The sequence below is a fragment of the Onychomys torridus genome, chromosome 11 (assembly GCF_903995425.1).
Source record: "Onychomys torridus chromosome 11, mOncTor1.1, whole genome shotgun sequence".
Lineage (NCBI taxonomy): Eukaryota > Metazoa > Chordata > Mammalia > Rodentia > Cricetidae > Onychomys > Onychomys torridus.
Window position 1 is genome coordinate 60,295,811 of NC_050453.1, and position 25,415 is coordinate 60,321,225.

A 25,415-nucleotide genomic window follows, 5' to 3' on the forward strand; every position below is an offset into this window, starting at 1 on the left:
TCCCCCAGTTTCCACACACCATTTCATTGTAGGTAGGATTGCAAGTTTTCCGGGCCACTTTGGTTTTCCTCTTTGTGGTCTTCTGAGGGTCAGGAAGGAGGTAAGTCTTTACATAGGGGTCAGGGTCGTTCCCATCCTGGAGTGGCTGCTATAATGCAATGAAATAGAAGATGAAGATTCCACAGTCTCTTCCACTTTCCAGCCAACCCCTAAAGATATGCTGATAAAATGATCTACCATGATTATATTAAATATATATACATGAGCCAGGCGGTAGTGGTGCACGCCTTTAATCCCAGCACTCGGGAGGCAGAGGCAGGATCTCTGTGAGTTTGAGGCCAGCCTGGTTTACAGAGTAAGTTCCAGAACAGACTCCAAAGCTACACAAAGAACCCCTGTCTCAAAAAACAAAAAACAAACAAACAAAAGTGTGTGTGTGTGTGTGTGTGTGTGTGTGTGTGTGTGATTTTTCAGTTTTAATGTTCTGAGACAGGATCTCTCTACATAGCCCTGGCCGTCCTAGGGCTTGCTATATAGACCAGGCTGAACTCACAGAAATCCATCTATCTGTCTCTGCCTCCTGAGTGCTGAGATCAGAGGACTGCATCACTATGCCTGGCTTGTAATAGATTAAATGAACCCTCAACTCTCCCTGGGCATCTCCTCTCCACGCTATTTTGTCATTTGGTCCCTTTTAAGCCCTAACAAGTAGAGGTATGTATGAGTCAGAGAGAGAAGGTTGCTTGGTCAAGGTCCGTGGGCTACTGATTCACTCAGGTTGACTCTGTTCTAGTTTTTGTTTGTTTTTAAGCACCTGGGTCCAACCCACAGTCTCCAAACTCATCCTTAAGTCAAAGCTGAGAGTAGCATTTCATGACTGAAACCCTAGTACTTGGAAGGCGAGTCAGGAGGACTGCCTTGTGGTCAAGGCCAGATAGACTACATGGAGCTCCAGTTCCAGGCTAGTCTGGGCTGGATTGAAGGCCTGTCTCACAAAAATTAGTAAGTAAATTTAAAAACCTGACACTTAAGTCAGAACACAGCACATTTACCCAAAGACCTCTAAGGATCTCCATCAGGACTGAAGCCAGAGCCTTCTATATGCCCATTGGTTCCTTCACCCTTTACCCTGGGCTGTAGCCAATGGGAACTAGAAGACACACAGGCTTTCTCCTGGAGTCTGGGCTTTTAGACCTAACTGTGCCGCAGATCTGAAGCTATCAATCCTCTCTCAGATTTACACAGGGGGCTCCCTCCCTTCCTTAGGTCTTTGTACAGATCTCATCACTGAGGTCTCCTCTTTCCCCTGGGACTCCTGGTCTGCTTTATTTCTTATACAGTCCTCAACCCACTGACACACCATTTATTATCCCTGTCTATTCTATGGTCTGCCCTTTCATAAGTAGACTGTAAGTACCCTGGGGCACAGCGGTGTTCTGACTTCTCCTGTATCAAGGGCTAATGTATTAGTAGGCACCAGATAACATTTGTTGAATGAGTGAGTGATAGCCCATTGTGAACACGAAACCAAGGTTTCTTTGACTCCAAAGTACGAACTTCTGCTGTGACTTGGTGTTCCAGTATTCAAAATAAGCAACATCGGATGCTGGGCACTGTAAATGTTCAACAAAAATTCCTTTCCCATTCATAATGTTCTTAGAACCTGTGCCAAAATTAATTATATACTGCCTTGAATATGTCTGAAGGAAGTCCAGTGGCTGCCTGTCTAGACTCACTTATCTATATTTATTACTATAACCAGGTAGCAAGCCCACTAGGCCTCTCTTTTATAAAACCATAATTACCATAACAACAGTACTGCTCAGAAAGGCAAGTGCATCCCATGGATTATCTCACTTCATCCCCACAGCAACCCCTGAAGAGAGGCACCAACATCATCTTATAAAGAGGCTCACAGTTCCCAGGATACAGCCGTATAAACCACAGCAAGCTAGCAGCTGTGTCTCGAATGGCCTGGTCAACCGCAGGCCTGGCATGGGCAGCCTATGTTGGAGGCTCAGTAAACATCTGTGGTTACTCTCATTATCCGGGAGCGGAGAACTGACTCATCCAAAACTACCAGCAGAATGGACCCAATGAGGGTGTGCCTGCACTTACCAAGCCCCGAATATGCATCACCATGATGAAGAGCTTGTTGTTTTTGTAGGAAATCGACAGCTTCACCTCCCCACCGACATTCCCAACCGGCCGGACCCATGTCCCATCTGTAGGGAAAAGGGAAGCTGAGAAGATCCATAGGCCAGAAGTGCCCCTGACTGGTGCCAGGCAGACACTTCTACTTTCTTCTTGAAGTCCTGCCCCAGCCTATCTGGTTTCTGATACTCACGTGGGTCTGGAATGCAATGTAGAGTTGGGTTGGGATGAGTGGACCCAATCTGAGAGGGGTTATCACTGAATAAATATCCATCCCTAAGGAACTCAGCCATAGATCTGTGGATACCACAGCCCGAAAGGAAAACCAGAGTCCCCAGAAAGTAAACAAGTGAACAGGAAAGAAAGTTGACAAAGAGGCGGGGGTGTGTTTTGGGGAGACTGACTCCAGGAAGGTTCCGTACCTGAGGACTTTGGAGCGGGGCAGGTGCCTGAAGCCTTCTCATCCCGGGGGAGGGGGTGGAAGAAGGTATAGACCAGATCACACTGGAACAGACCGGAAAACAGGGCCACTCCAGTAAGACATGACCCAGGAAGGGCTTATTTAGACATAGACACAGACACACAGACACACAGACAGACAGACACACACTTTTTTTTCCCCGAGACAATTTCTCTGTAGCTTCGGTGCCTGTCGTGGACTAGCTCTGTAGCCCAGGCTGGCCTCGAACTCACAGAGATCCGCCTGCCTCTGCCTCCCGAGTGCTGGGATTAAAGGCGTGTGCCACCACCTGTCTACTCCTGTCTTCTCTGTTCCTCTATCAACACACCCGCTTGGGGAGAGGAGACAGAGTTAGCCTGGGGCTGGAACACAAGCCTTTCTCTGGAAGAGTGTTTCTAATAAACACAGGAAATAAAAAAAACCTAGGCCTGAGGCTCGATCCACCACGGACCGCGCTCTCTAGTCCTCAGTAGAGCCGGCACTGGTCCTTCACCAGGCAGACAGACCGGAAGACCTCCCCGGGACTCAGGCCCCTCCCCCGAGTCTCATCCACACCCGAGCGCTCACCTCGGCCACCTCGGGAGCTGCGTGGATCAAGTGCCAGATGTAGCCATTTAGTCCCTCCCTCCGCCGCTCAGCCACCGCCTCTCCCCGGGAGCGGCCAATCACAAAGCGACTAGGGAAGCTGGGAAGGCAGGAAGACAAGGGACTTAGCGGGCGTGAGGATGAAGATTTTAGTTATTTCCTTTATATTTCTATTTACCGGATCCTCAATTCCCAGCTGCTTCTCTTCTGAGGGACCCTTGCCTCCCTGACTCCTACCAGACTCCCCAGTCTGTGCTCACGTCTGTGGGTTAGTCTGTTACACACACACACACACACACACACACACACACACACACACGCGCACACACGCACGCACGCACACTCACTCTTCCTGGGACCCCAGACGATTCCAGCATTTTAATCATCAAGCATTTAAAGACTTGTGGGTACGGTTCTGTGGCACTGAGGACATTCGCAATGCTGCATGAATGTCCTCAGAAGCCAGGTCCAGAACTCCTTCCATCTTGCCGAACTAAAGCATCACACCTGTTAGATCTCAACCACCGATTCTGCATTCAGTCTCTGCATTCAGGCGAGAGCAAGGCTGCTGGACTGGCTGGCAATAACAGCCAGCAGGGGGCGCACTCGTCACCAAACCCCCCTGCCTAGCAGAGTAAAGCAGGTAGATCCTCAGTTTGAAGGAGTCCTTTCTGAAACAGCCTGCCTGCTAGCTCCATCCTTCCTCCCTCCCCCGTGTCTTTGAGCTCAAGAGGATGGGGGCGCGGGGGTCGGGGGTGGGGCGCTACCTGGGTAGGAAGGAAGAAGGGAAGAGCAGGCGCAGCTTATTGTGCAGTTCCTGGAACTCCTCAAACGTCCTCTGGATGTAAGTTGCCTCATGAGCGTTCTCTCGCATCACCTTTACCACATATATCTGCAAAGGCCAAAACTCAGAGAGGACACCTGCCTACTAGAGGGGACAGGGGAGCAGACGTGCCTGTGTGCCTGTGCACGTGTGTGTGTGTGTGTGTGTGTGTGTGTGTGTGTGTGTGCGCGCGCGTGGTGCTTTCCAGAAGGAAAAGGGTCTCAGAAGAGTCTCCAGTGGAGAAAAGAGGGTAGGCTGCATTCAGGCAGGAACTTGAAAGCAGAGACCTCCTGCCTGTGTTTCACAGGACGTGTGGCTCACAGAATTACAAACCAGTTCAGCCGCCTGAACCTATGCAGCTCACTTAATGGAGGAAACTGGTCTGTCGGGATTATTCCCAGTACAAGAGCCTTGGTAAAGGCCAGGGCCCACTGCGCAGGTGTGAAGAAAGAGTTAGCCAAGAAGACTGGTGGACAAGAAGCGACAGAGGGTCAGAGGGGCGAACACTCACATAGCCCTTGCTGGGGTGAAAGACCTTCTCGTGACGGCAGAGAAAAACATCAGTGATACGGCCAGAGCTCTTGAGCGTGTGTGTTCGGGGCGCAAAGGAAAGGGTCAGCCGGTCATCTGAGCCCGTGAACTTCATCTGAGCCAGGTTATGGATGAAAAAGTTGAGTTTCGTGGCTACGCTGCCCAGGCTGGACTCTATCAACCTGTTTGTGCAGGATGGGAAACAAAGGATGTAACCATGGACCCAACCTCCCCTCTGCCTTGACAGCTATCCAAACAGATATTCCTGAGATTTGGGCGTGAAGGGCTGGGGTGGGGGTGAGGGTAGACAGGATCTCACTATGTAAACCAGGCTGCCCTCAAATTCATGGTGATCCTCCTGTCTCAGCTTCCCAAGTACTAGGATTACAGGTGTGGGCTACCATGCCCAGCCCTGCGTCCTGAAATTAACCACCAGATCAAATTAGGTTCCCAATGTAATAGTCTCATGGAGCACAAGAACGACACAATTATGTCATGCAGTTTGTGTTTGTGAATCCTGAGTTCTTATTTCTCCTGCCAAAGACACTCAAAACAAGGTAGGAGGGAACCTGGGACAGCAAATGTCTACATAGTACTATCCAATGCAATCCCAGTGCCACACTAGGCACTGCTCAAAAAGACTAACTTCTAAGTGATGTCTCCTGAAAGGGGAAGGGTCTGACCGAAAGAGCTAGAAAATATCATAAACTGGGTGTGATTCCAGCAGAGGCAGGTGGATCTTTGAGCTCCTTCAATTCTAGCCTGGCCTACAGAAGAAATTCTTAGACAGCCAGGGCTACACAGAAAGACCCTGTCTTGAAAAACAATAAATAAATCAATAAAACCTATTATGAAATCCAGCTTCTACACTGCCACCTAGACAAAGTCTCTGATTGGGATCTGGTAGGAACCCAGATAAGAGCCAGGCAGTGGTGGTGCACACCTTTAATTCCAGCAACTGGGAGGCAGAAACAGCAGCAGGAGGAGGAGGAGGAGGAAGAGGTGGAGGAGGAGGAGAGAGATGCTAATAGCCCTACTTATACATATTAGCCCCAGAATGTAAACAGGAACAAAATGATTACCAAGGCAAAGCTGGAACAGGTGATCCAAGTCTTGGCCCTACCACTTGGGCTAAGCCTTTCCCACTGCCCAGCCTGCCCCTGCCAACTCAGCAGCCCATGCACCACTTGGGTGGGCAGCCTTGGTTTGTGCTGTGTGTTACCTTGTGAAGTAGGTGGTGGCATTGGCCTCTGTGTCCTGAGGCCTCAGGGCATCATACACATACTTGAGGTCCTCCAGGTCGGAGAGCTCAGGGATGCCACAGGACAACATCTAGAAGAAGAAAGGAGGGCTTGCTCTCTACCCTGAGGCAAGGTTTTCTGTACTAGGCTCCATGCATGATCTTTTGGGGTTATAGACAGATGCTGTGGACAGGGGTTAGAGGACCACAGGATCTGAAAGGCTAAGTGAGGGGGTCAGGCATCACTGTTCCTAGTCGTTTGGGTCCCTGCCTTTAAGAAGACAGAAAGCACAACTGAGAGACATGAATCTCCAGGAATCCTCTGGAAAAACCCCGGGCAGTCTTAAAGATGGAGCCAGGTAATAAGGAGGGTCATTGAGAGATGAGCTCCTCACCAGGCCCAGAAGGTTGAGGAAGAGGTGGGTGTGCTTGCGAATGAGGTTGTAGGCTTGGCAGCAAAGGTCAACAAAATCATGGAAGCGGCTAGAAGGCTTGTCACCCCCGTTGATGACATACGCCATGTCCGAGGTGAAGACAAAGGGGGCCCGGTCCCTGCGCCAAGGGAACATCCAGGTAGAAGGTCAACATGGAGAAGGAAGGTCACCTTGTAAGCTCCACCAGGGTCTGCTCTCCTTCACCCCTCATCATGTGTTCTAACCAGGGAACTGGTGATGCTTTTTCCCAGCTACCCAACTGGGGTCCCTGCTGAAGCTCAGGTACCTGTACCTATGCTCAGTCCTCAGCCCCTCTTCATGGGATCAGCTGATCCTCACCTTCCACAAGGCTCTGCATGAACCTGAGCTCCTTATCAGTCTTCTCTTCTTCAGAGAGGCTCACCCAGGGTCAGTGCTCTGAGGCCCAGCTGCTTTCCATCACAGTATTGTGCCCCAGCTCTGAACTACTCTTGCCTTTCATAGTAGGGGGGGCACTTACCTCTTGATATTGCCAAACATCTGCGCATGGCCCAGGAAGCGGCCGAAATCTATATGGAACATATGCCCGGTGGTCTTCAGCATGATGTTGTCATTGTGTCTGTCACAGATGCCCAAGATGTACGTAGCCACGCAGCAGCCAGCGCAGGAGTAGATGAAGTTCTCCACAGCCTGTGGAGAGTGGAGGCAGGAGGTGGGGCCACGGCCAGTTCTGACCTTTCTCTCTCATGTGAACTCCAGCAGCACCCAGCACCTGCCTGCTCATCCTCACCCTATACCAAAGCACAGGCTCATGTACAAAGAAACACCTCCATCGTCCATGTAGTCTGAAGTAGGACATGGGAGGTTTATATGTCTATTATCTATACCCTTCATCTGAATTTGGGTTTTTTGGCTGGAAAGACAGTGGGCATGTGCAGTTCAGATTGGGTGACCTTAGTGGACAGAAAGGCTGATGCTTAAAACTTTTCCAACAGGTTGTGATAACCCCTACTCAAGAGTGGCTGCTGAGTATCAGAACTAAGGGCACCTGACCCTGTTGTAGAATCTTATTTTAACTAGGCAAAGATGCGTTACATTTGTTTCTGCTGTATTTGTTTAAGGGTGTAAGGATGTGTGTTTAATGATGTAAAGATGTGTTACATTTGTTTCCCCTTGCCTGCCTAAGGCACCTGATTGGTTGGTCTAATAAAGAGCTGAACACCAATAGGTATGCGGGGCTGCCAGGCAGAGAGAATACATAGGAGGAGAAATCTAGGCTCAAGGAGAAAGAGAAGGAAATGACATGCCCAGGGCAAGATGCCAGCCGGACACAGAGAAGCAGTAAAAGTAAGATATACAGAAGCAAAAGGTAAACAGCCCTGAGGCCAAAGGTCGGTAACGAGAAACAGGTTACTTTAGGTTAAAAGAGCCAGCCAGAAACATGCCTAAACTAGGCTGAGCATTCAAAACTAAGTCTCTGTGTCATGCCTTGGGAGCTGGCTGGTGGCCCAAAAGAAAAAGCCTGGTACATGACCCTTCTTCCTGTCCCAGATAACACTCCATTCCCTTAGTGTTTGGGACCAGCTAGATGCTTCCCTAATTAAAACCCTGAGCTCCAAAGAAGAGCTGAGACAGCTTCACACTTCCTGCACTTGAAAATCAGACATCTCTATTTGGTAAAATGTGTTGGAGATATTTTGGGGCTCTAGGGGTGGGAGGGGCTGAGGTAAGAGCACTTGTGCTATAAGCATGAGGACCTGAGTTAGAATCCCCAGGACCAATGCGAGCCTGTAACCCCAAAGTGACAGGACACAGACAGGCTGAGAGCTCACTAGCCAACCTACCCAAAACAGCAAGCTTCCAGTTCCTTCCTCAACAGACCCTACCTAAAGACAGTAAAGAACAGAGTGACAGAGAAAGACACTTGGTGTCTTGCTTTGGCCTTAGCATGCATGCCCATGAGCGTGTGCACTTACTCACTCACGTTCATGCACAAAAAAAAAAAAAAAAAAAAAAAAAAAAGGAGGAGGAGGGGCTAGGCGTGATGGCACTTGGGAGGCAGAGGTAGGCCTCTGTGAGTTTTAGGCTAACTTGGTCTACATAATGAGTTCCAGGCCAGCCAGAGCTACATAGTGACTCTCAAAACAGATATCACAGAATTCAGCTTCTGTAATGGAAAGACCATTTCTTAGACAGCAAAAATCTATGAATGAAAAGAAACTACTTGGTAAGGAGCACAGCCCATCCAACCCCAGTTTTGACTTAACATCTCCATTGACCTGCCCTGTCATGGTATTCTTTCTATTTTAAATAAGGCCTCTGGCTGATCACAGAAAGATGTACTGGTGCCCACCAGTAATGGCTGCACTCTCCCTACTTCCTCCCTGAGTTGGGCAGGTATGAACCTCAATTTATATGGGGTCCCCCTAACTTGAGTCTCACTGGTGAAATATGGTTGTTGTTTACTGAGTATAGTCACGTTCTTTTCTAGGCATTACCATAAGAAACTACTAGCACTGTGCCTCATTCCTACAATCCCAGCCCTCAGGAAGCTGAGGCAGGAGGATTGTGAGTTTCAGGCCTGCCTGAGCTATGCTACAGAGTGAGGTCCTGTCTGAAAAACCAAAAGGGGAAAAAAAAATTAACGAAGTCAGCTTCCAGGTATGTGCTTGTAGACATTTCCACGTTTATTATGACTTGCTGGTACACTGGCATGGAGTGATTACAATTCCAACACCTAGCACAGCACTTGTTATGGTGGCCTTTGGCACCTGAAAAACCATGTGGGCATAAATAATAGCACATGGGTTTGGAGGAGGAAGAGAAGAAGCAACAGTCCCCTCCAAGGTGGAGTCGCATGATATAGAAGGAGCAGTGTTTGAGGCTGAGGAAGAGGGGCTGGCTTTCTAGGCCAAAGGGTTCTATGGTGTCAAGGCGCTAAACACGAGCATGTGTCCCCTACACTGGAGCCAGGCTGGACTACAAAGGCAGTGATGGAGATGTTGGATTCATCTGGGAGGAGCCTCTGAAAAACCCAGAGCAAAGCTGTGACATGAATTAGCTCTGGACTTAAGTTCCTGAAACCGGGCAGAGGGACCATGAAGAAGCCGGTGGCTCTGGTGTGGGTGACTGCAGCATCCTACATTTTCTGACGGGAAACACAAAACAAGCAGGCCTCAAGAGGGGAGTAGAGACAAGGGAACTAAGCTTTGCCTCCACGGGGTTTGATGACAGCAGAGATGCTGCAGAGGACTCCAGCAGGCCAGGGCTAGAGAGGCTTAGGCTGCATGGAAAAAGGAGCTACAAGAAGGTCTTTGGAGTCATCAGTACATGAGCAGAGATAGAAAGTGTAACAGAGGGCATGGCGGTCAAGAGTGTGTTAGAGAGCAGAGGGGCTAAGGGATTAAACCCTGGGAACGCAGGGCGGTGGTGGTGCAGGCCTTTAATCCCAGCACTCGGGAGGCAGAGCCAGGTGGATCTCTGAGTTCGAGGCCAGCCTGGTCTACAGAGTGAGATCCAGGACAGGCACCAAAAACTACACAGGGAAACCCTGTCTCGAAAAACCAACCAACCAACCAACCAACCAACCAACCAACCAACCAACCAAACAAACAAACAAACCCTGGGGAACCACAAGCTTGCTAGGGCCACTTAAGACCACCCGATCACACATCCATCAGACATAGTCTGGTTACAATTTGGATACCTGCATTGCACATCTTCCTTCCGTAATAAAACGCATCGATCAACATAAATTACTATTTATATTCCCTAGAAGCAAGCCTTATAGAAATTAACATTCTGGCATTTTCGTTTGTTTTTGAGACAGAGTCTCACTATGCAGCCCTGGCTGGCTTGAAACTCGGAGATATCGACCTGCCTCTGCCTCCTGAGTGCTGGGATTAAACGTATGTGCCACAGTCTGGTATTTTTATTGTAACCTGCCCCTTTCCACTCTCACTCCAGACTTCATTAATCCAAAGACTACACAGTCATGAAGCGGTGGACTGGCCATGGATAGCAGCAGACCACCAAGGCGCTGCGTTCCCTGGAAGCTCACCTTCTTCCCTCTAGTCAGGGGCCAGCCTCTTTGCTCTCATCACTAGCCTCAATCTTGGCTTCAAGTTACAGTCTTGCATACCAGCCCCACTGCTTGGAGCAAGGCGTGCACCTGACTCATGCCCACAAAAAAGGGGGTTAGGTTAAAATGATACCCAGAGCTTCTTCTTACCATCTTCTTACCACCGAATCCTTCTGAGAGTGCAAGGGGAACTGGCCAGGATGCATAATAAGGACAGATATAGGCAAGCTCTCATGGATGGGTGGGGGGCAGCTTATAAGACCCAAGGAAGTTTCTCTGACCAACACCAAAAGAAAGTGTTAATTTACAACTGTCATCTGACCCATCTCTAGCTACATCGGTCCACAAAGAGCACCTCCTTCAGCAAAGCTGAGCTGGCTAATCTGTGTGTGTGCAGGTCTGGTGGTAGCGGAGCCATAAGCCACAGTCACCTACCTTTTCGTATTCATCCTCCCCAGGGTTGTGTTTCTGCAGCCAGTCGGCCAGGGGACGGTCCTTGAAGGAGCCAGTCACCCCATGCTCTACCTGGATCTTGCGCAGGGTCTCGGCGTTGGGTATCATCTCCACCATCCCTGAGAGAGAAGGGGTCAGACTCAGGCTTCAGAACAGAGTGAGGAAGTCTAACTTTGCTTCCCAGAGCCTTTGGACAAAGTCTGCCAGCAGGAGGGTTCCATGATGGAGGAAGACCACGCCCACACCACATAGTCTAGACTGGCTCTAGGCTTCCCCAGGTCATGAGGTTGCTTCTTTTTCTCTTTTTCGGATTTTACTATGGAACTCTTAAAATATATACAGGGCTTTTATTCAACTCTCAGGCAGCCATCACCCAGCTTCAGCAATCATCAACACTTTGGCTAATTTCATTTCATCTTCCATTACCCAGTGAGCTTCCTAGTTCCTGTTGTTCCAGCTGGAGGGTCTCACTCTGTAGCCCAAACTGGCCTTGGACTTCTGATCCTCCTACCTCAGAGAGCTGGGATTATAGGTGTGTTGTTACTACTCTCTGCTCTAGACACACCACTTCATGCAATAGATACTTATTTATCTATCTATCTATTTATCTATCTATCTATAAAAATCTATTTATCTATCTATCTATCTATCTATCTATCTATCTATCTATCTATCTATTGAGACAGGGTTTCTCTGTGTAACAGTCCTAGCTGTTCTGGAACTTGCTTTGTAGACCAAGCTGGCCTAGAACTCACAGAGATCCGCCTGCCTCTGCCTCCCAAGTGCTGGGCATGCGCCACCCCCGCCCGGCGCAATAGTCTTTTAAATATAGTGAACAAGGACATAATAACCACCTACTTGTCACATCCAAAAAAACCTAACAGTGGCCCTTGAAGCCAGCCTATTTTCAGATTTTTCCTACAGCCATCTCAAAACTACAATTGGATTGCTTGATGAAGATCCAAAGTCCACAGAGGTTGCTATGCCTCCAGGTCTGTTTTGTTTTGCTTTCTTTTTCAAGTCACCCCACATCTTCTCATGGAACAGTCCTGCCCTTCTATTCTCCATTGTTCATGCTGGGAAAGCAGGCAGTGAGGGAAGGGGTGCCCTGCCCGACTCCCCACTGACCTCTCCCTCGGCCAGTGGAGAAGCATCGGAAAATGACCATGCGCATATCCAGCCCCTCCTGCACCCAGATCTTGCTCATGATTCGAATCATCTGCAGGGTGAGCATGTCCTGGCGAAGGTCATCCCCACACTGCAGAGGGAAGAGGAGTCATTAAAATCCATTTCCACTCCCTCCTCCGGGCTCCCAGACCCCACATCATCCCAAACAGCAGCAGCAGCAGCAGCAGCAGCAGGGAGAGACTGCAGTTTCCTGGTTTTCTGTCACTCACCTGTTGATCTGGCCCTCAGGAGGTTGAGGTTAAGGAACAGGAGCTGAGACACTGACCTCTGCAGTCTGCCCCTTGCTGTGCTCCCTTCTCCCTCCCCCATGGCTGCATCCCCATCCGAACTGAATTATGGTTTCTGTTCTGCAAGAAACCCTCCTGATCACTAGACCTGTTTGTCTGAGACAAGTTCTCTCTGGGCAGCCCAGGCTGGTTTTGACCAGCAATCTTCTTGCTTACAGATACACACCATCATGTCTGGTTCACCAGGCCTTTTAAAAACATTTCTACCAGATCAGAAACTAACTACAGTACACAACAAACTTGTGCTATAAGGATCTAGTCACAGAGTACATTCCTTTTACGTTTTAAGTGCTAAAAATCGAACCAAGAGCCCCATCAATGCTGAGCACATGTTCCATTCCTGAGCCCTGGGTAGGTGTGTGCTACCTGCACACTCATTTGTTTCTTTCTCAGAACCACGGAGGAGCCAGTCAGAGGGAAACATGAGTTCATCTAGTGTAACCAGCAGCCAGCCACAATCTCTTCCAGAACCCGAGCATTGCCTTACCCATGGCATTTTGTGGGAGTAGCCTTGCCTCCCAGACAGGGTTCCCATATTCTGAGCTATCCAGTGCCTCTGTTTCTCCTAACGCTGTTCTTAGCCTTCTGGGGCCATGCAGAATTGATCAGAATCCCCTTTTACCCAATAGTCTTCCCAGTATTCAAAGGCGGCATGAGTTGATGGGGAAACCCATAGAGATAGCTGACCGGTGCTAGTTGGAGCTCACTGACTCTGGACTGACAGCTCAGGAACCTGCATGGGACCGAACTAGGCGTGCTGAATGTGGGTGACAGTCGTGTGGCTTGATCTGTTTGTGGGGTCCCTGGCAGTGGGACCAGGACTTATCCCAGTTGCATGAACTGGCTTTCTGGAGCCCATTCCCTGTGGTGGGATACCTTGCTCAGCCTTGATACAATGGGGAGGGGCTAGCTTCTCCTTCAACTGCATGATGGGAGTCCTTACCCACTCTGAGGAGTGGATGGGGGCAGAGTGGGAGGGAGGTGAGGAGGCGGGAGAAGGGGAGGGAGGGGGAATTGGGGTTGGTATGTAAAATGGAAAAAATTTTAATAAATAATTTTTTTTTTTAAAAGGCAGCATGAGTGAACTAGAGATATGGCTCAGTGGTTAGAGTCATTGCCTGGGATGCTCAAAGACCTGAGTTCAATCCCCAGCAATGGGGAGGGAGGGAGGATGGAGGAGGAGGCAATGGGGGAGGAGAAGACAGGAAAACGGGACAGTTCAGACCTTTCCTGCCAGTCTTTAACATTCTCTTCTTCTCACTGCTCTTACCCCTGCTAGGCATGACTAAAGTATTGGTTTTGCCGCCTTTTTTTGTTTGTTTGTTTGGCTGGTTTTGGTTTTGGTTTTTCGAGACAGGGTTTTTGCCTTGTTATGTTTTTTGAAACAGTGCCTCCATATCTAGCCCAGCCTGGTCTGGAAGTCACTATATAGCCCAGGCTTGCCCCACGGCCATCCCTCCTGTGCCCTCACACCCTGCTGGGCGGAGCATTCTCACCTTGAAGATGACCCGGATGTTCTCACCTAAGGGATCCACATTTTGGAAGGCGAGCTTCAGGGGGACCGCATTGGAATTGAAGTAGGAACAGTCCTGTACCATGGAGAGGGTGGTGGCTCATGTCAGGGTGGTCCACGCTCAAGAAGGAAAATGTTCTCTTCACGTTGGATCAGGACAATGTCTACCTTCTTGTTGGTCCACCCAGGACATGCTCATGACATCTAGATTTCCCCGGAGCCCGAAGTCCACACCCCTTCCTTGCTTCTCTCCTCCTGGTTGCTGGAACCCTGGCTTTAACATCTGACTGTCCACTCTCCTCCCTTCACTCTGTATACAACTTACTAGTCTGTGACTTCTGGTAACCCCCCACATCCTACACTTCCACAAGAGGACCACATGCCTAAGAGTTGTGAGAATGAAGTGAAACAACCAACCAACAGACCTGTGCTGGGCAGTGAGGCTAAGAGCCGCCATCCTCACCACCTTCCCCAGCTCACCACCCTCAGCCTCACCAGGGAGACCCAGCCTCTGACCCAGTTCTTCTGCCCTGCACACAGTTACAGTTGTCGGCCAAGTTCACACACAGTCAAGCTGGGAAGAGGCCGTCTGTTTGCCCTCCACCCTCTTCTCCTAAGACAGAGTAAGGAGGCCCTTACCTCCCCATTCTTTGAAGTTCTTCATCTAGCAGAAACTCACCCTGGGCACAATGCCCTTCACCAGCAGACTGGGGCTAAGCGGCAGACGGCATGAACCGTTGAGGGCAAAGAACTGCCTCACCTCCTCCAAGCCCGTGCGAAGGATGCCCTTCAGAAGGAGTAGGGGAGAGTGGGGATGAGGTAAGAGGCCCAGAGGCTCCACTGAGGGCTAAGCATCTATCTCCCAGAGGAAGGAGCCTAGTCCTGTGCCTAAGTAACAGGGACAACTTCTGAGAAATGCTTGGGAAGGGCCACCGCCTGCTTGGGTCCCAGACTTGCTCAAGAAGCACAGCTGAGTTTCTACAGAGGCAAGGCAACCAGGAGGAGGGAAGAAGCAGGCATAGAGTGAGGGTAAGTGACATCACAAGGGCTAAAGTCCTTCTGGGCTTTGCTAAGAGAAGCCAAAGATCCAGACTTACAGACAATGATCTCCCAAGTTTTAAATGTCAGCAACCAGAAGCACTGCTGGTGTGGCATAGTGCCTTCACACAAACAGATAAAGGTGCCCCTTTCTGTCACCCATCTCGGTCCTGAGCCATGGCTCCCCACAGCAAAAGGTGACCAGACTTTAGCCCTCACCTACTGACTGAGCTTGTGGACAGCATACACGAGTATGCCTAACCTTTAAGGCAAACAGCTAAGTCAAAAATCCTAATATTTTGCATTCCAAGCAAAACACATTCATGAGCTGTGGCCAGCTTGGGGACTATCTGCTTATGGCCTGCAGGTAACAGCCACCTCCTTCTAATTTCTAAATCGGAGATGGTCCCTTTCCATCCTGCCTCTCAGGATGCCCGAGAAGCAAACTCCTAGTCATTCAAGCCTCGGCTAGAAATAGGGACAGGGAGAGGCAGCCTTACTTACCTGGCGTGCAGATGGGGTGGCCTCTCGGACCTGCTGGGCCAGTTTGGCCAGGGTATTGACAAGCCAGCACTGGCGGTTAAACTCCTCCCTCAGGCCCTTGCCACAGCAGCACAGCAAGGCTGCCAGCAGGTACTGGTAGCGGATGCTGAACTGAGAGTCCTTGAGACTATCCTTCAGTAACCTGCAAGGCAGGGCCAGTGGGGAGTCAGGCCACTCAGGAGCCACAGCATCGAGCTAGGGAGGCAAGGGTGGGACTCTGCCTCAACTCAGAAAGCCCACCCCACACCTCAGAGAGAAATAGACTTTGAATGTCTTCCCTGTCTTGGAGCTGAAGCCCTTCTGTAGCTCATCTTGACTTTATGCTTCTGTCATGGGTGGATAGAAAAGGAGGATATAAACTCCCCGAGTTCCACGGAGGTGAATGAAGACCTCCTTGAGGAGGGTAGATCAGTAAACATACTGGAGCCTGGTCTCTTAGCGCCTGGCGCCTACCTGCCACAGGGGCACTATGTTTGCACGAAAGACCCTGCCTACCTCCCTTCTCTCTGCCCGTGAGTTTACCAGAAGAAGTAGTGGGTCACTCTCAGGTCAGAGATGGCTCGCTTCAGGAGAAAGCGCACCAAGGGGCTATCCAGGTAGCACTCATACTTCAGGGCCTGTTCAGAAGAAAGCAAACGCGAGGCTTCATTAACCACCTGAGATCTACCCTGACGACTGGCCCTGGGACCGTGGCTTCCAGGGGCAGATGTAGAAAGACAAGGTCGGGGCATGGGAACTCCGAGTCCTCGTACCTGTACGAGCTGGGGCAGGTAGTCCAGCAGCTCTGCGTCCGACAGAGAGCCGATCCACTGCACGGCCATCCGACGCACCTCCTGGTCCGGGAAGCTGTAAAGGAGTTCAGAGACTTGACAATCCCCATCACGGGCTGTAACTCAGAGATGTGAGCCTGGGTGTCAGAGGCATGGAGAAGGGAAAGTTCTAGCCCCTCCCCCCTCAAGATCTGTATTCTCTTCTGGATCCAGTCCTTAGGGACGGTGGTTCCCCCACACCCCGCACCTCATGGACAGTCTCCCTTGGGCAGGGAAGAGCAGGAAAACAGCCTTTCTTATTGCTTGGACATTTTAAAGGAAATAGAGCAAAGTCCTCCACACCACTCCCAGAGCCTCGTCCTTAACTCCCACTGTGTTAAAAATTCCTACCGTCAAGGAGCCCTTGAGTGGGTGAAGCATGTTTTTGGGTAACATCCTACAATACAAAGCCTGCCAGGCAAGCAATGGAGAACTGTGAGGGTTTATATAAGCCAAGAGACAGCCCGGGGAAATGAGTTTTGCAGGGATTAGCAAAGATGTAGCCTCAAAAAGTCCTAAAGGCAGGTACATTTTGATGGCTGAGATGGCAAGAAAATAAGCTGGGAGGCCTGGATACAATCTAGAAATGACAGCTCAGACTGGGAGCCCCGTGACCCCAAGAACTCTTTGGGAGAAAAGAGAAGAGAGGGCTGTTAAAATCAGAACTCAGAGAAAGGTTTGGGCTGTACAAGGGAAAGCATTTGTTGGAACTGTGGATGATTATGTGACGTTCGGGCATCTTCTTATATGTAAATTCTGCCTCAAAAGAAAAAAAAAGATGGAACCCTGAGCTCTGCTAATAATGTGTGTGCCCTTGGAGTACGGAGGCCCGCGCCTTTGATCCCAGCACTGGGGAGGCAGAGACAGGCAGATCTCTGAAGCTCTGTGAGTTCAAGGCTAGCCTGGTCTGCAAAGCAAATCCCAAGCCAGGTAGGGCTAATGAGACCCTGTCTCAAAAAGCAAAACCAAACCAAACCCAAAATTGTTTGTTTAACAAAAAGTTCATGCATTAAATTTACAATTTAATGATGTGATGGGTGCATAGGAGAGGGCTCAGACACCTGATAAAGCATGTACGGGAGATGACAGTGGTGGACTCCAGGGAACAGCACAATCTTAAGACTGGGGAGACACAAGACAAAGCAAAACCCCAACTGGCCCATCAGTGACGGCAGGGCTGAGGGCGGGACAAGGAGGCGCTTCCACTCACGTGGCATGCAGGAGCCCCAGGGCATCCTGGTGGTTCATGTGTGTCCACTGCTTCAGGAGAGCATAGATGTCCGGCAGGCAAGCCCACTCCCAGCTGGGTGCACTGGCGAGCACCAGGGGGAGGGAGCTCACCTCCTCGTGGCAATAATAGCGCTTTTCCCACAGGTGCTTCCTGTCAGCATCGGAGAGCCTGCGAGGAGAGCGGTGGAGTGGGCAGAGAACTTACATTCCTAGGCAATGGCTGCCCATACTACCTACCATTCAGTGGCTTCCCAACTTCACTGTGCATTATAATCACCCGAGGGGCTTGGTGACTTCTGGCGCCTAGGTCCCACCCCAACGCCAACTGAGTCACAATGTCTCCAGAAACTAGGCATTGGGTATTTTTAAATCATCACAGGTGATTGCAATGTGAAGCTAAGCTTGGAAAGCTGGGTCCAAATCTCAGCTCTGATCCCATCTCAGGGACATGTGTCAGACCGAGGTTGATACATGGGCCAGTAAAACCGGACCAGGGGATGCCCTGAGGGTACTACTCCCGAGTAGGGCCACTAGAGGGCAGTGGGCAACACTTGTCAGGGTTTGGGCAGCTGAGAAGCCTCTTGGGACTTCTCTTAGCTTTATAGGGTCCATAGCTAATTGGGACTTGCCTGAGATCAGGTGTCTAATGGGAGACAGGAGCTGAGGGGCTAATGAAGTGAGGGGTCAGGAGTGGGGTGGGGGCGGGGAGGTCTGCATCTCGTGTTCCCCCGCCCAGCATATCCACAGGGCTATGCAGGGCCTGGAGAAGTGGTTCAGATGAGCGAGAGCCCCAACTCCCCTCCCTCTCCAGTCCTGACTGGTGGACACAGCAGCCCCAAGGATGAGATCAGCCTGGACTCCTTTACTCCTGAGAGCTGCCAGCTTGCCAAGACACCTGGTCCTTTTTGGAATGTGACAAGGCCAGAAAAATGCAAAGGCTGTTGGTAAGGAGGAGGTGGGGGCAGGGCGATGAGGTCAGCAACCAGCTGCCCCACTAGACAAGTGTATCTAGGGTAGTGGCAAAGCTCTGGTCCTCCTGGTTGGTGTGTCAGGGACAGTGTGGGGCTGGACATTCTCGGATCTCGTTTCCTGACCTGCCCTATCCATTTCCCCCAGCGTCCACGTCCACTAGGGAAAGGTCTGGGGGCTGCCACCACCTTCTGCCTAGGTGGTAGCAATGACTGTCTCCCTGACTGCCTCCAGTCCTCCAGCACAAGGGCAGGGACTAGATGCTGGGAGGTAAAGGGTCAGGCTGATGTGGACAGACAGTGGGAAGGGAGCCTGGGTCACACACACGGAGGGGTCCAGGGCCTTACCAGTACAGGGACTCCTTCTGCGTGATGTCTTTGAGTTTGTGTTGGTCCTCCTCCCGGAGACTGCCAAACTCATAGCGGGGGCTGAACTTGTCTCCGGGGGGACTGGTGAACTTGATGTCAAAGGCCGAGGTGGGGAAGTCAATCTTGGGACAGGATCGGAGGAGAAGCAGAAGCAGCAAGGAGAAGAGACAGTGTCAGTGGAGGCGATGGCCACTTCCCTGGGTCCCCGGCTGTTCCCTCACACTCTGGTGCCTCAGTCCTTCCCTCCCCTTCCCTGAGGCTCTTTGTAAAATAACCCAGGTGTCCATGGGGATCCCCAAAGTCCCAGCTGTAACTTTTAGCAAAAACTGAAAGGAAACCATAGGAAGCCTGGCGTGGTGGGTTATGCCAGGAATCCTAACCCTGGAAAAAGGCTGAGGCAGGTACTACTGTATGTTTGAGGGCAGCCTGATCTACACAGTAAGTTCCAGGCCAGTCAGGAGTCACAGAGAGGCCCTTGTTTCATCTGAGCCCTTCCCTAAAAAAAAAAAAAAAAGGAAGGCGAAATGGACAGGGGTGGAAAAGGCTGGCTTGAGCTGCTTAAAGACAGGAAAAGCCCCAACTCGAACCCCTCAGCAGGTATTACTAGGGTAAGCCACGGAGAGTGCCCAGGCTGAAGTTGGGAACCCCTAGAGTGGTCCTGGAGGCACTGCAGCCTGAGGGGATCTGGGACCACACCTTGCATCTACTAACTACTAACTCTAGGACCTGTGGTCATTTGCTCTGAGCCACCGAATATCTATCCTTCCAAAAATGGGCATCAGAGCGGAAAGACAGAGTTCTCCAAGGAGTTCTACTCGCTCATTCAGCAAGAGCACACTGCACCCTGGCATGAATTGGGTGTTTTTCTAGGCCCTGGACACAGAGTCCAGACAAAAACACCTGCCTCCCGAAGCATGCATTCTGTATATTTCTACTTCATATTCTGTCAGTTTGACCATTCCCTACCCCATCCCACAGCATCTCACGGGCTTGAGAAAGGGTACCTTTCCTCCAAGGAGAACAGGTTCCCTGAGTGACTAACAGGATTGCTTTCTCTTGGGCCCCAAGGAGAAGCACCTTTTTGGATCAGGCCTAGAAGGATGAGGGCTCAAAACAGGGTGAGCTCTGGGTGGAAAAGGTCTCAGACCTCACCTTCAGAGGATGATGTGAAATGAGGGATGGATACTTTCCATTCATGCCCTCACATGCACATCTCATCCCATGCCCGCAGTTCCCACCCAGAGCTCACTGAGGGCCTTGGAGCTGACTTTGGTGCTGTGTGACAGCTGGGTGGGGGAGAGAGTCTCACCTGCAGGATGACACTGTCTGGCTGGTGGAAATTAGGTGCACTCCAGCGGGCACCAGAGTTTTCCTGTGTTGCTGGCCACAAGCCTAGAAGCTTCCGGCCACAGGTCAAGACTCTGAGGTAGAAGGAGAGGGAGATGAGTTACCAACCACTGTGAGTGGTTGCTCTCTTGTCGCCAAACCTCTTCTAGTTAAGCATCTTCCCCAGCCCTGTCTCTTTGATTCTCCCCACAGACCACGGCTCTTATTTCTAATCTCTAAGAAGGCTCCCATGGAAGAAAGCCTCTCCAAGCTCACCATTCCCTGACCAGGATGACCGCTTGGCTGGGATCTCTCCATGAGGTAGAGAGGCCTGGAAAGATGACCTCTAAAGTCCTGATGACAGGACCAGATGACTTGTTACAGGAACACTGCTGTCCCATGCTCCCCTCCCCCACCCACCAGGTTGCATCAATTGTCCTGGTCACTAGACCTGGGTGTTGGCTTCTCTACTGGGGTTGAGGCCCTCTGGACTTCACAGTGAGCTCCATGTGGCCAACCCTTCCCAGGGGACACCGAGTGTAGCAACCAGGCTTTTATTTCCACCCCCCCCTTGATCTCTTCCAAGGCCAGAAGCTGCTCCCCTGGGGCTCACATACTGCCTGAAGTTGAAGAGAGGGGTAGTGACCCAGCCCAGGGCTTCAGGTACCCTCCTCTGCTTATTGGCATCAGAGGAACTCCCAGGAGGGGGAACGGGCAGGGCATAGAGTGTGGCACACAGCAGGGTCTCCCGAGGCAGCCTGTTCACCTGCACTGGAAAGCAGATCCTAGGAAACAAGGGAACCAAAATCAAGAGCCTTCTGGGGCTGGCAGGGCTTGAGAAGTCAGGTATCAGCACATAGGTTCCTAGGTAAGCCTCCCACAGAACCAGGACAGGTCCCAAAGTAAGCAGGACCTCTTCTGGGTGTTCCTACTAGGCACTCCCAGAAACCCACAAAGATGTCTCTGAAACTCCTGAGTCAAAAAGGTCCCCCAGTGTCCAGGCCAAACTTGCTTAGCTGAAAGTCATCTCACTGTCCAGGTGACCACCCATCCTGTCCTGCGCCAGTTCCTTTTCTCACACTAAGATTTCCACGGAGGGTCAGCAAAGCTTCCTTTGGGCTTCCTTTGCACTCAGAAGTCCCTCTCCCCCGCCCCAGCGCCACCCAACCTAGTCACCAGGAAGAAGTACCAAGTTCTCTCCCCTCAGTGCACCCAGCCTGCCCCTCCCCCCGACAGCCTTCTCCTCTGTCTGTGTCCCTCGTCTAGCCCCAGGGGCATACACCAACACAGGCTCAAGAGTCCAAGAAGAAAGAGAAGGGGATTTTCAGAGTCCCCTAGGAGTGAGAAAGGGGAACAGGTAAAACCCAGAGGACACATCCAAGCAGCAAGTACTCCCCAAGTTGGCCTGATGTTCCTCCTGGTCAGCCTGGCCAGGGCCACACCCAGCCACACCCTCTGAATTCAAGCTAAGGAGATTTGGGTGTGGGGAAGTGGAGAGAGTTTGGGGGCTGAGGGAAAGAAAGCCAGGACCCACCCGGTTACCTTTCCGGAAAGCTGTCCCCGGGCCAAAGTCCACACTGACACACCCTCCTGGTTGGCCCAAGGCCCAGCCGCTTCTATACCTAAAGGGCACAGAGGCAGGGCGGCCACTCCCAAGGTCAGAGGTTTCAGATAAGGCCAATTCACTCCTCACTGCCCCTCACTCCTGGGGGAAGTCCACTCAAAGGAGGCACGCAGCGGCCCCAGACTGGCACAATCCTTCTCTGCCCCAGCTGCTTCTACCCTGGGGGCCCCACAGCTATAATTAGGACCCCTTTAGCAGCCAACAGACATGCCAGGCTGGCTTTGGCTGGAGGTGACAGAGTAGGGCTGCTGGGCCTATTTTGAGAGTGAGCTGATCTCCTATCCCGCTACAGTGGGAAGAAGCAGCTGATCCCATAGCCAAGGAGAGGAGCTGGTCTAGTGTCACAAGAGGGAAGAACAGAACATGGCTGACACATGGTGTAGCCATAATCCCAGCCCTTGGGAGGCTGAGACAGGGGGATTGCTGGAATTTCAAGGCCGACATCTGAGTCTGCATGAGACCCTGTCTTGGGAGGGAGGAAGGAATGAAGGAAGGAAGGAAGGGAGGGAGGGAGGGAGGGAGGGAGGGACATTTTGACTAAAACCACAATACAGAGAAGCAAACAAGGCCTCCCATTTCTCAGGTCTTTCAGTATACCTGGGGTTCCAAAATGGCCTCCCTAACCCTTTGCCTGAGGTTGGTCAAGGGAGCCACTGCTTCTGCTGGAGAGCTGACTCTTCTCTTTGCCCGAGAACGTCTCCTTCCTGTGAGCTCTTCTTCAGCACTGTTAACACTGGGGCTGCCGCCTCCAGAGAATGTGCTGGGGCTCCTGCTTGGCCACACAGTCTTGGGCAACTGAACTGACAGCTGGGCACTTGGCCTGCTCACTCGGGGAAGTGGGGGCTATCATTTGGGGCCCTTTCTGCTGGGTGACATCAGTTATTATACTTGAACTGGGTGCTGTGACATGGATAGATAGCCTTTTCACACAAATCTACCTCACGCACCAGTCACTGTCAGCCATCTGGAACAGAGAAACGGGAACCGAGAAGGCCAGAGCTGAGGTGCTAAGACGCGGACACTGAAGGAGGGAGCATTTACCAAGCACTAGATGCTCAGTCAAGTTGCTGTTCTCTCTCTCTCTCCCCGTTTCTGGTTTTTCTTAGTGTCCTTAAGGACTCGTCAAGATCTTGTCGAGCAGTCCCCCAATCGCGTCCATTCTAGGCTGTCTACAGTATCATCTACTAAAGATGGCTGGCCCAAAGCTGAGCTCTGACCACAGGGTGCTGCCTTCTCCCACATGCTGTGGCCTTCATTAAGAAGAGCTAAGAGGTCTTATTTGGGACATAGGGAGGGGAGGGGCAGAGGCAATGCCCTGCACCTGGCACCAGGCCTTAGCGACCTGGCCCTGTGGATCAAGACAGAGATCTCACACTTAGCATGGGAGGCTGAGCTGCATCCACACCTGACCCCGTCAGGCACTGGGTCCTCAGCACGCCCCTCTAGACAGCGGTAGTTAGTGAGGCTTGGGAAGCTCGGAGGACTACTGAAATGCAAAGGCTCTTTACTTGGGCAGCGTTGCATTGAACCCAGGTCCCAACGAAACAGGTCTCACTATCTGTAGTCCAGGCTGGCCTCGGATTCACGGCAGTTCTGCCTCAGCTTCCTGAGTGCTCGTGTCATTGAGCACCACGCCCTACTTCTCAGAGACCACTTAATGCAGCTACCTTGTCTCCGGGGAGTTTCTCCTACCCTGGGAAGTGGTTGTTAGTGGCAGTTGTACGTTGTTCCTGCTCTAAGAACGACCCAAATGTGACGAACAGGGCCTGTCTCTCCTCTGGTCCATCTATTAAACACCCAGCCCCTTCATCTACCTATTTAAGCATCCTTGGCCTCCCCAGGGACACTCTTCTGTCTCTGTAATCTGCATTCCACACCTTTAAGTTGCACTTGCTGCTTTGCGAATGAGGACGCAGATATGGATGGCCTGGGGAAGGGACACTGGGGCGGTGGTGGAGCAGCAAAGGGGTACAGTGTGGGCAAGGCGCTGGGGACAAACACCAGCAATGCCACCCTCAAGGTCCCCTCACTGTGGTGATATATCATGTACCCTAATAAACTTGCCTAAGGATCAGAGGACAGAGCCAGTCACTAGACACAGAGGTCAGGCAGTGGTGGCACACACCTTTAATCCCAGCACTTGAGAGCTCATGCCTTTGCTTAGGAAGCACAAATGCCTTTAATCCAGGAAGTAATATGGCAGGGCAGAGAAAGGTATATAAGTGAGTTCTTGAGGGAACAGGAACTCACTCTCTTTAGACTGAGGATTTCATAGAGGTAAGAACTAGTGGCTGGCTGCTCTGCTTTCTGATCTTTCAGCTTTCACCCTGATATCTGGCTCTGGTTTTTTTTTTTTTTTTTTTTTTTTTTAAATTAAAAGACCATCTACGATTCAAACACCTCACCCCTCATTTCTTTCCTGTTTTGTATGGCTGAAGCGTTCCTTCCTGAAATCAAATCATTGCTAATAAATGGCAATTGATGCCATCTTGTTCTTGTGCTGGTGGTTATTGTATTTATAACCCGCCTCCAGGTTAAAAAGGTGTCCTCATTCCTCAGTTTGAGAAGCTGAGGCAGACAGGCTAGAGAGATCACAGGATCAGAGAGAGAGTTCGAAACAGCCTTACTCCTCGGCTCCACGCCCATTCTTCCTCCCTCTAGGCAACTCTCCCCGCTCTATCCATAATGGACAAGCCATGCCCCCTCTGTCCGGTTCTTTCTGTGTGTGTATTGAGTGGGGATCTCTTGGTTGGCCTAGAACTTGGCTATGTAGCCCAGATTGGCCTCGATATTACAGCAATTCTCTTGTCTCTGCCTCCCAAGTGTTGAGATTCTAGGTGTGGTTCTGTTTGTTAGTTTTATGCTGTCTAGGGCCGAAACCCAGGGCCTCATATGTGCTAGTTAAACACTCTGCTTGGAGCTATACCTTAGCCTTTCTGCCTATTCCAAGAAATATTGGGAGGAAGGGAGAGAACAGAAATCTTGCAGACCAGTTAAATTCTTTAAAAGAGGCCAGAGCAAAACAATAAAGTATTTTTAAAATCAGCAAGTAATATTTATATGGCCCTTTATAGCTTATAAAGAGCCTTTATGGGTACTTTTCCATTGGATGTTCTCAACAACTTGAGAGGTAGAAATTATACGCTTGTCCCCATTTACGAGTCAGGGAAGCAGAGACTCAAGAAGCAGCATGATCTATCTGGATAGGGATAGTTACAGAACTAGGTTTAACCCAGGCTGTGCTCTGCTCCAGGTCTGACTATTGCTCCAGGATCTTCCTGAAGTGAGCAGGTTGGTCTGAAGCCATCCTGGAGCTTAGGGAGGGCTTACTGCTGGTCCCAGATGATGAGGTGGAACAGGTACTTGGAGAAGTGGGCCCGTCGAGTCTGCAGGGGGCTGCACAGTTCCTTGCCTCCATGGCTGAGGGAACAGGAGAGGTAGAACTCTTCATAGCTACAAAAAGAACAGGGCAGGTCAGTATACCTTGCCCTTAAAACCAATCTTAACCACTCCATTGCTAGCCTCCATTTAACTCTGGTGGATTTCGCTTGATCTCTGGAGAGTGCTACGTGGAATCAGGGAGCTGGGCTTTAAGGAAGTATGCTTAGGAGCAGCAACTTGATCTGGACCCCCAGACCCCCAGAGTTTCAGGCTCATGCTGAGTACAGGAGTTTGCCTTCGTTTCATGGGAATGGCCATCTAGCCTGGTCCTTATAATCCGTTCCAGCGCATCAAGTGGAGCACACAGGCACACGCTGATGTGTGTGTGTGTGTGTGTGT

General features: G+C 50.9%; 1 protein-coding gene across 2 annotated transcripts in view; it reads right to left on the reverse strand.

The window, feature by feature from the left end:
- The window catches only part of Pik3c2b (phosphatidylinositol-4-phosphate 3-kinase catalytic subunit type 2 beta), a 65,895-nt gene that overhangs the window by 3,311 nt on the left and 37,169 nt on the right, over positions 1–25,415 (reverse strand). For both annotated transcript variants that reach the window (XM_036202155.1, XM_036202156.1), the window contains exons 12-32: positions 24,966–25,088; positions 20,629–20,796; positions 19,995–20,106; positions 18,665–18,807; positions 17,329–17,517; positions 16,062–16,155; positions 15,832–15,926; positions 15,271–15,451; positions 14,408–14,515; positions 13,712–13,804; positions 11,869–11,998; positions 10,723–10,859; positions 6,727–6,896; positions 6,189–6,345; positions 5,776–5,885; positions 4,534–4,735; positions 3,967–4,091; positions 3,182–3,299; positions 2,577–2,658; positions 2,119–2,225; positions 20–148 (exon numbers count right to left, since the gene is read on the reverse strand). In XM_036202155.1, coding sequence (XP_036058048.1) covers positions 20–148; positions 2,119–2,225; positions 2,577–2,658; positions 3,182–3,299; positions 3,967–4,091; positions 4,534–4,735; positions 5,776–5,885; positions 6,189–6,345; positions 6,727–6,896; positions 10,723–10,859; positions 11,869–11,998; positions 13,712–13,804; positions 14,408–14,515; positions 15,271–15,451; positions 15,832–15,926; positions 16,062–16,155; positions 17,329–17,517; positions 18,665–18,807; positions 19,995–20,106; positions 20,629–20,796; positions 24,966–25,088 — 2,773 coding nt within the window. The remainder of the gene's footprint in view (positions 1–19; positions 149–2,118; positions 2,226–2,576; positions 2,659–3,181; positions 3,300–3,966; positions 4,092–4,533; positions 4,736–5,775; positions 5,886–6,188; positions 6,346–6,726; positions 6,897–10,722; positions 10,860–11,868; positions 11,999–13,711; positions 13,805–14,407; positions 14,516–15,270; positions 15,452–15,831; positions 15,927–16,061; positions 16,156–17,328; positions 17,518–18,664; positions 18,808–19,994; positions 20,107–20,628; positions 20,797–24,965; positions 25,089–25,415) is intronic.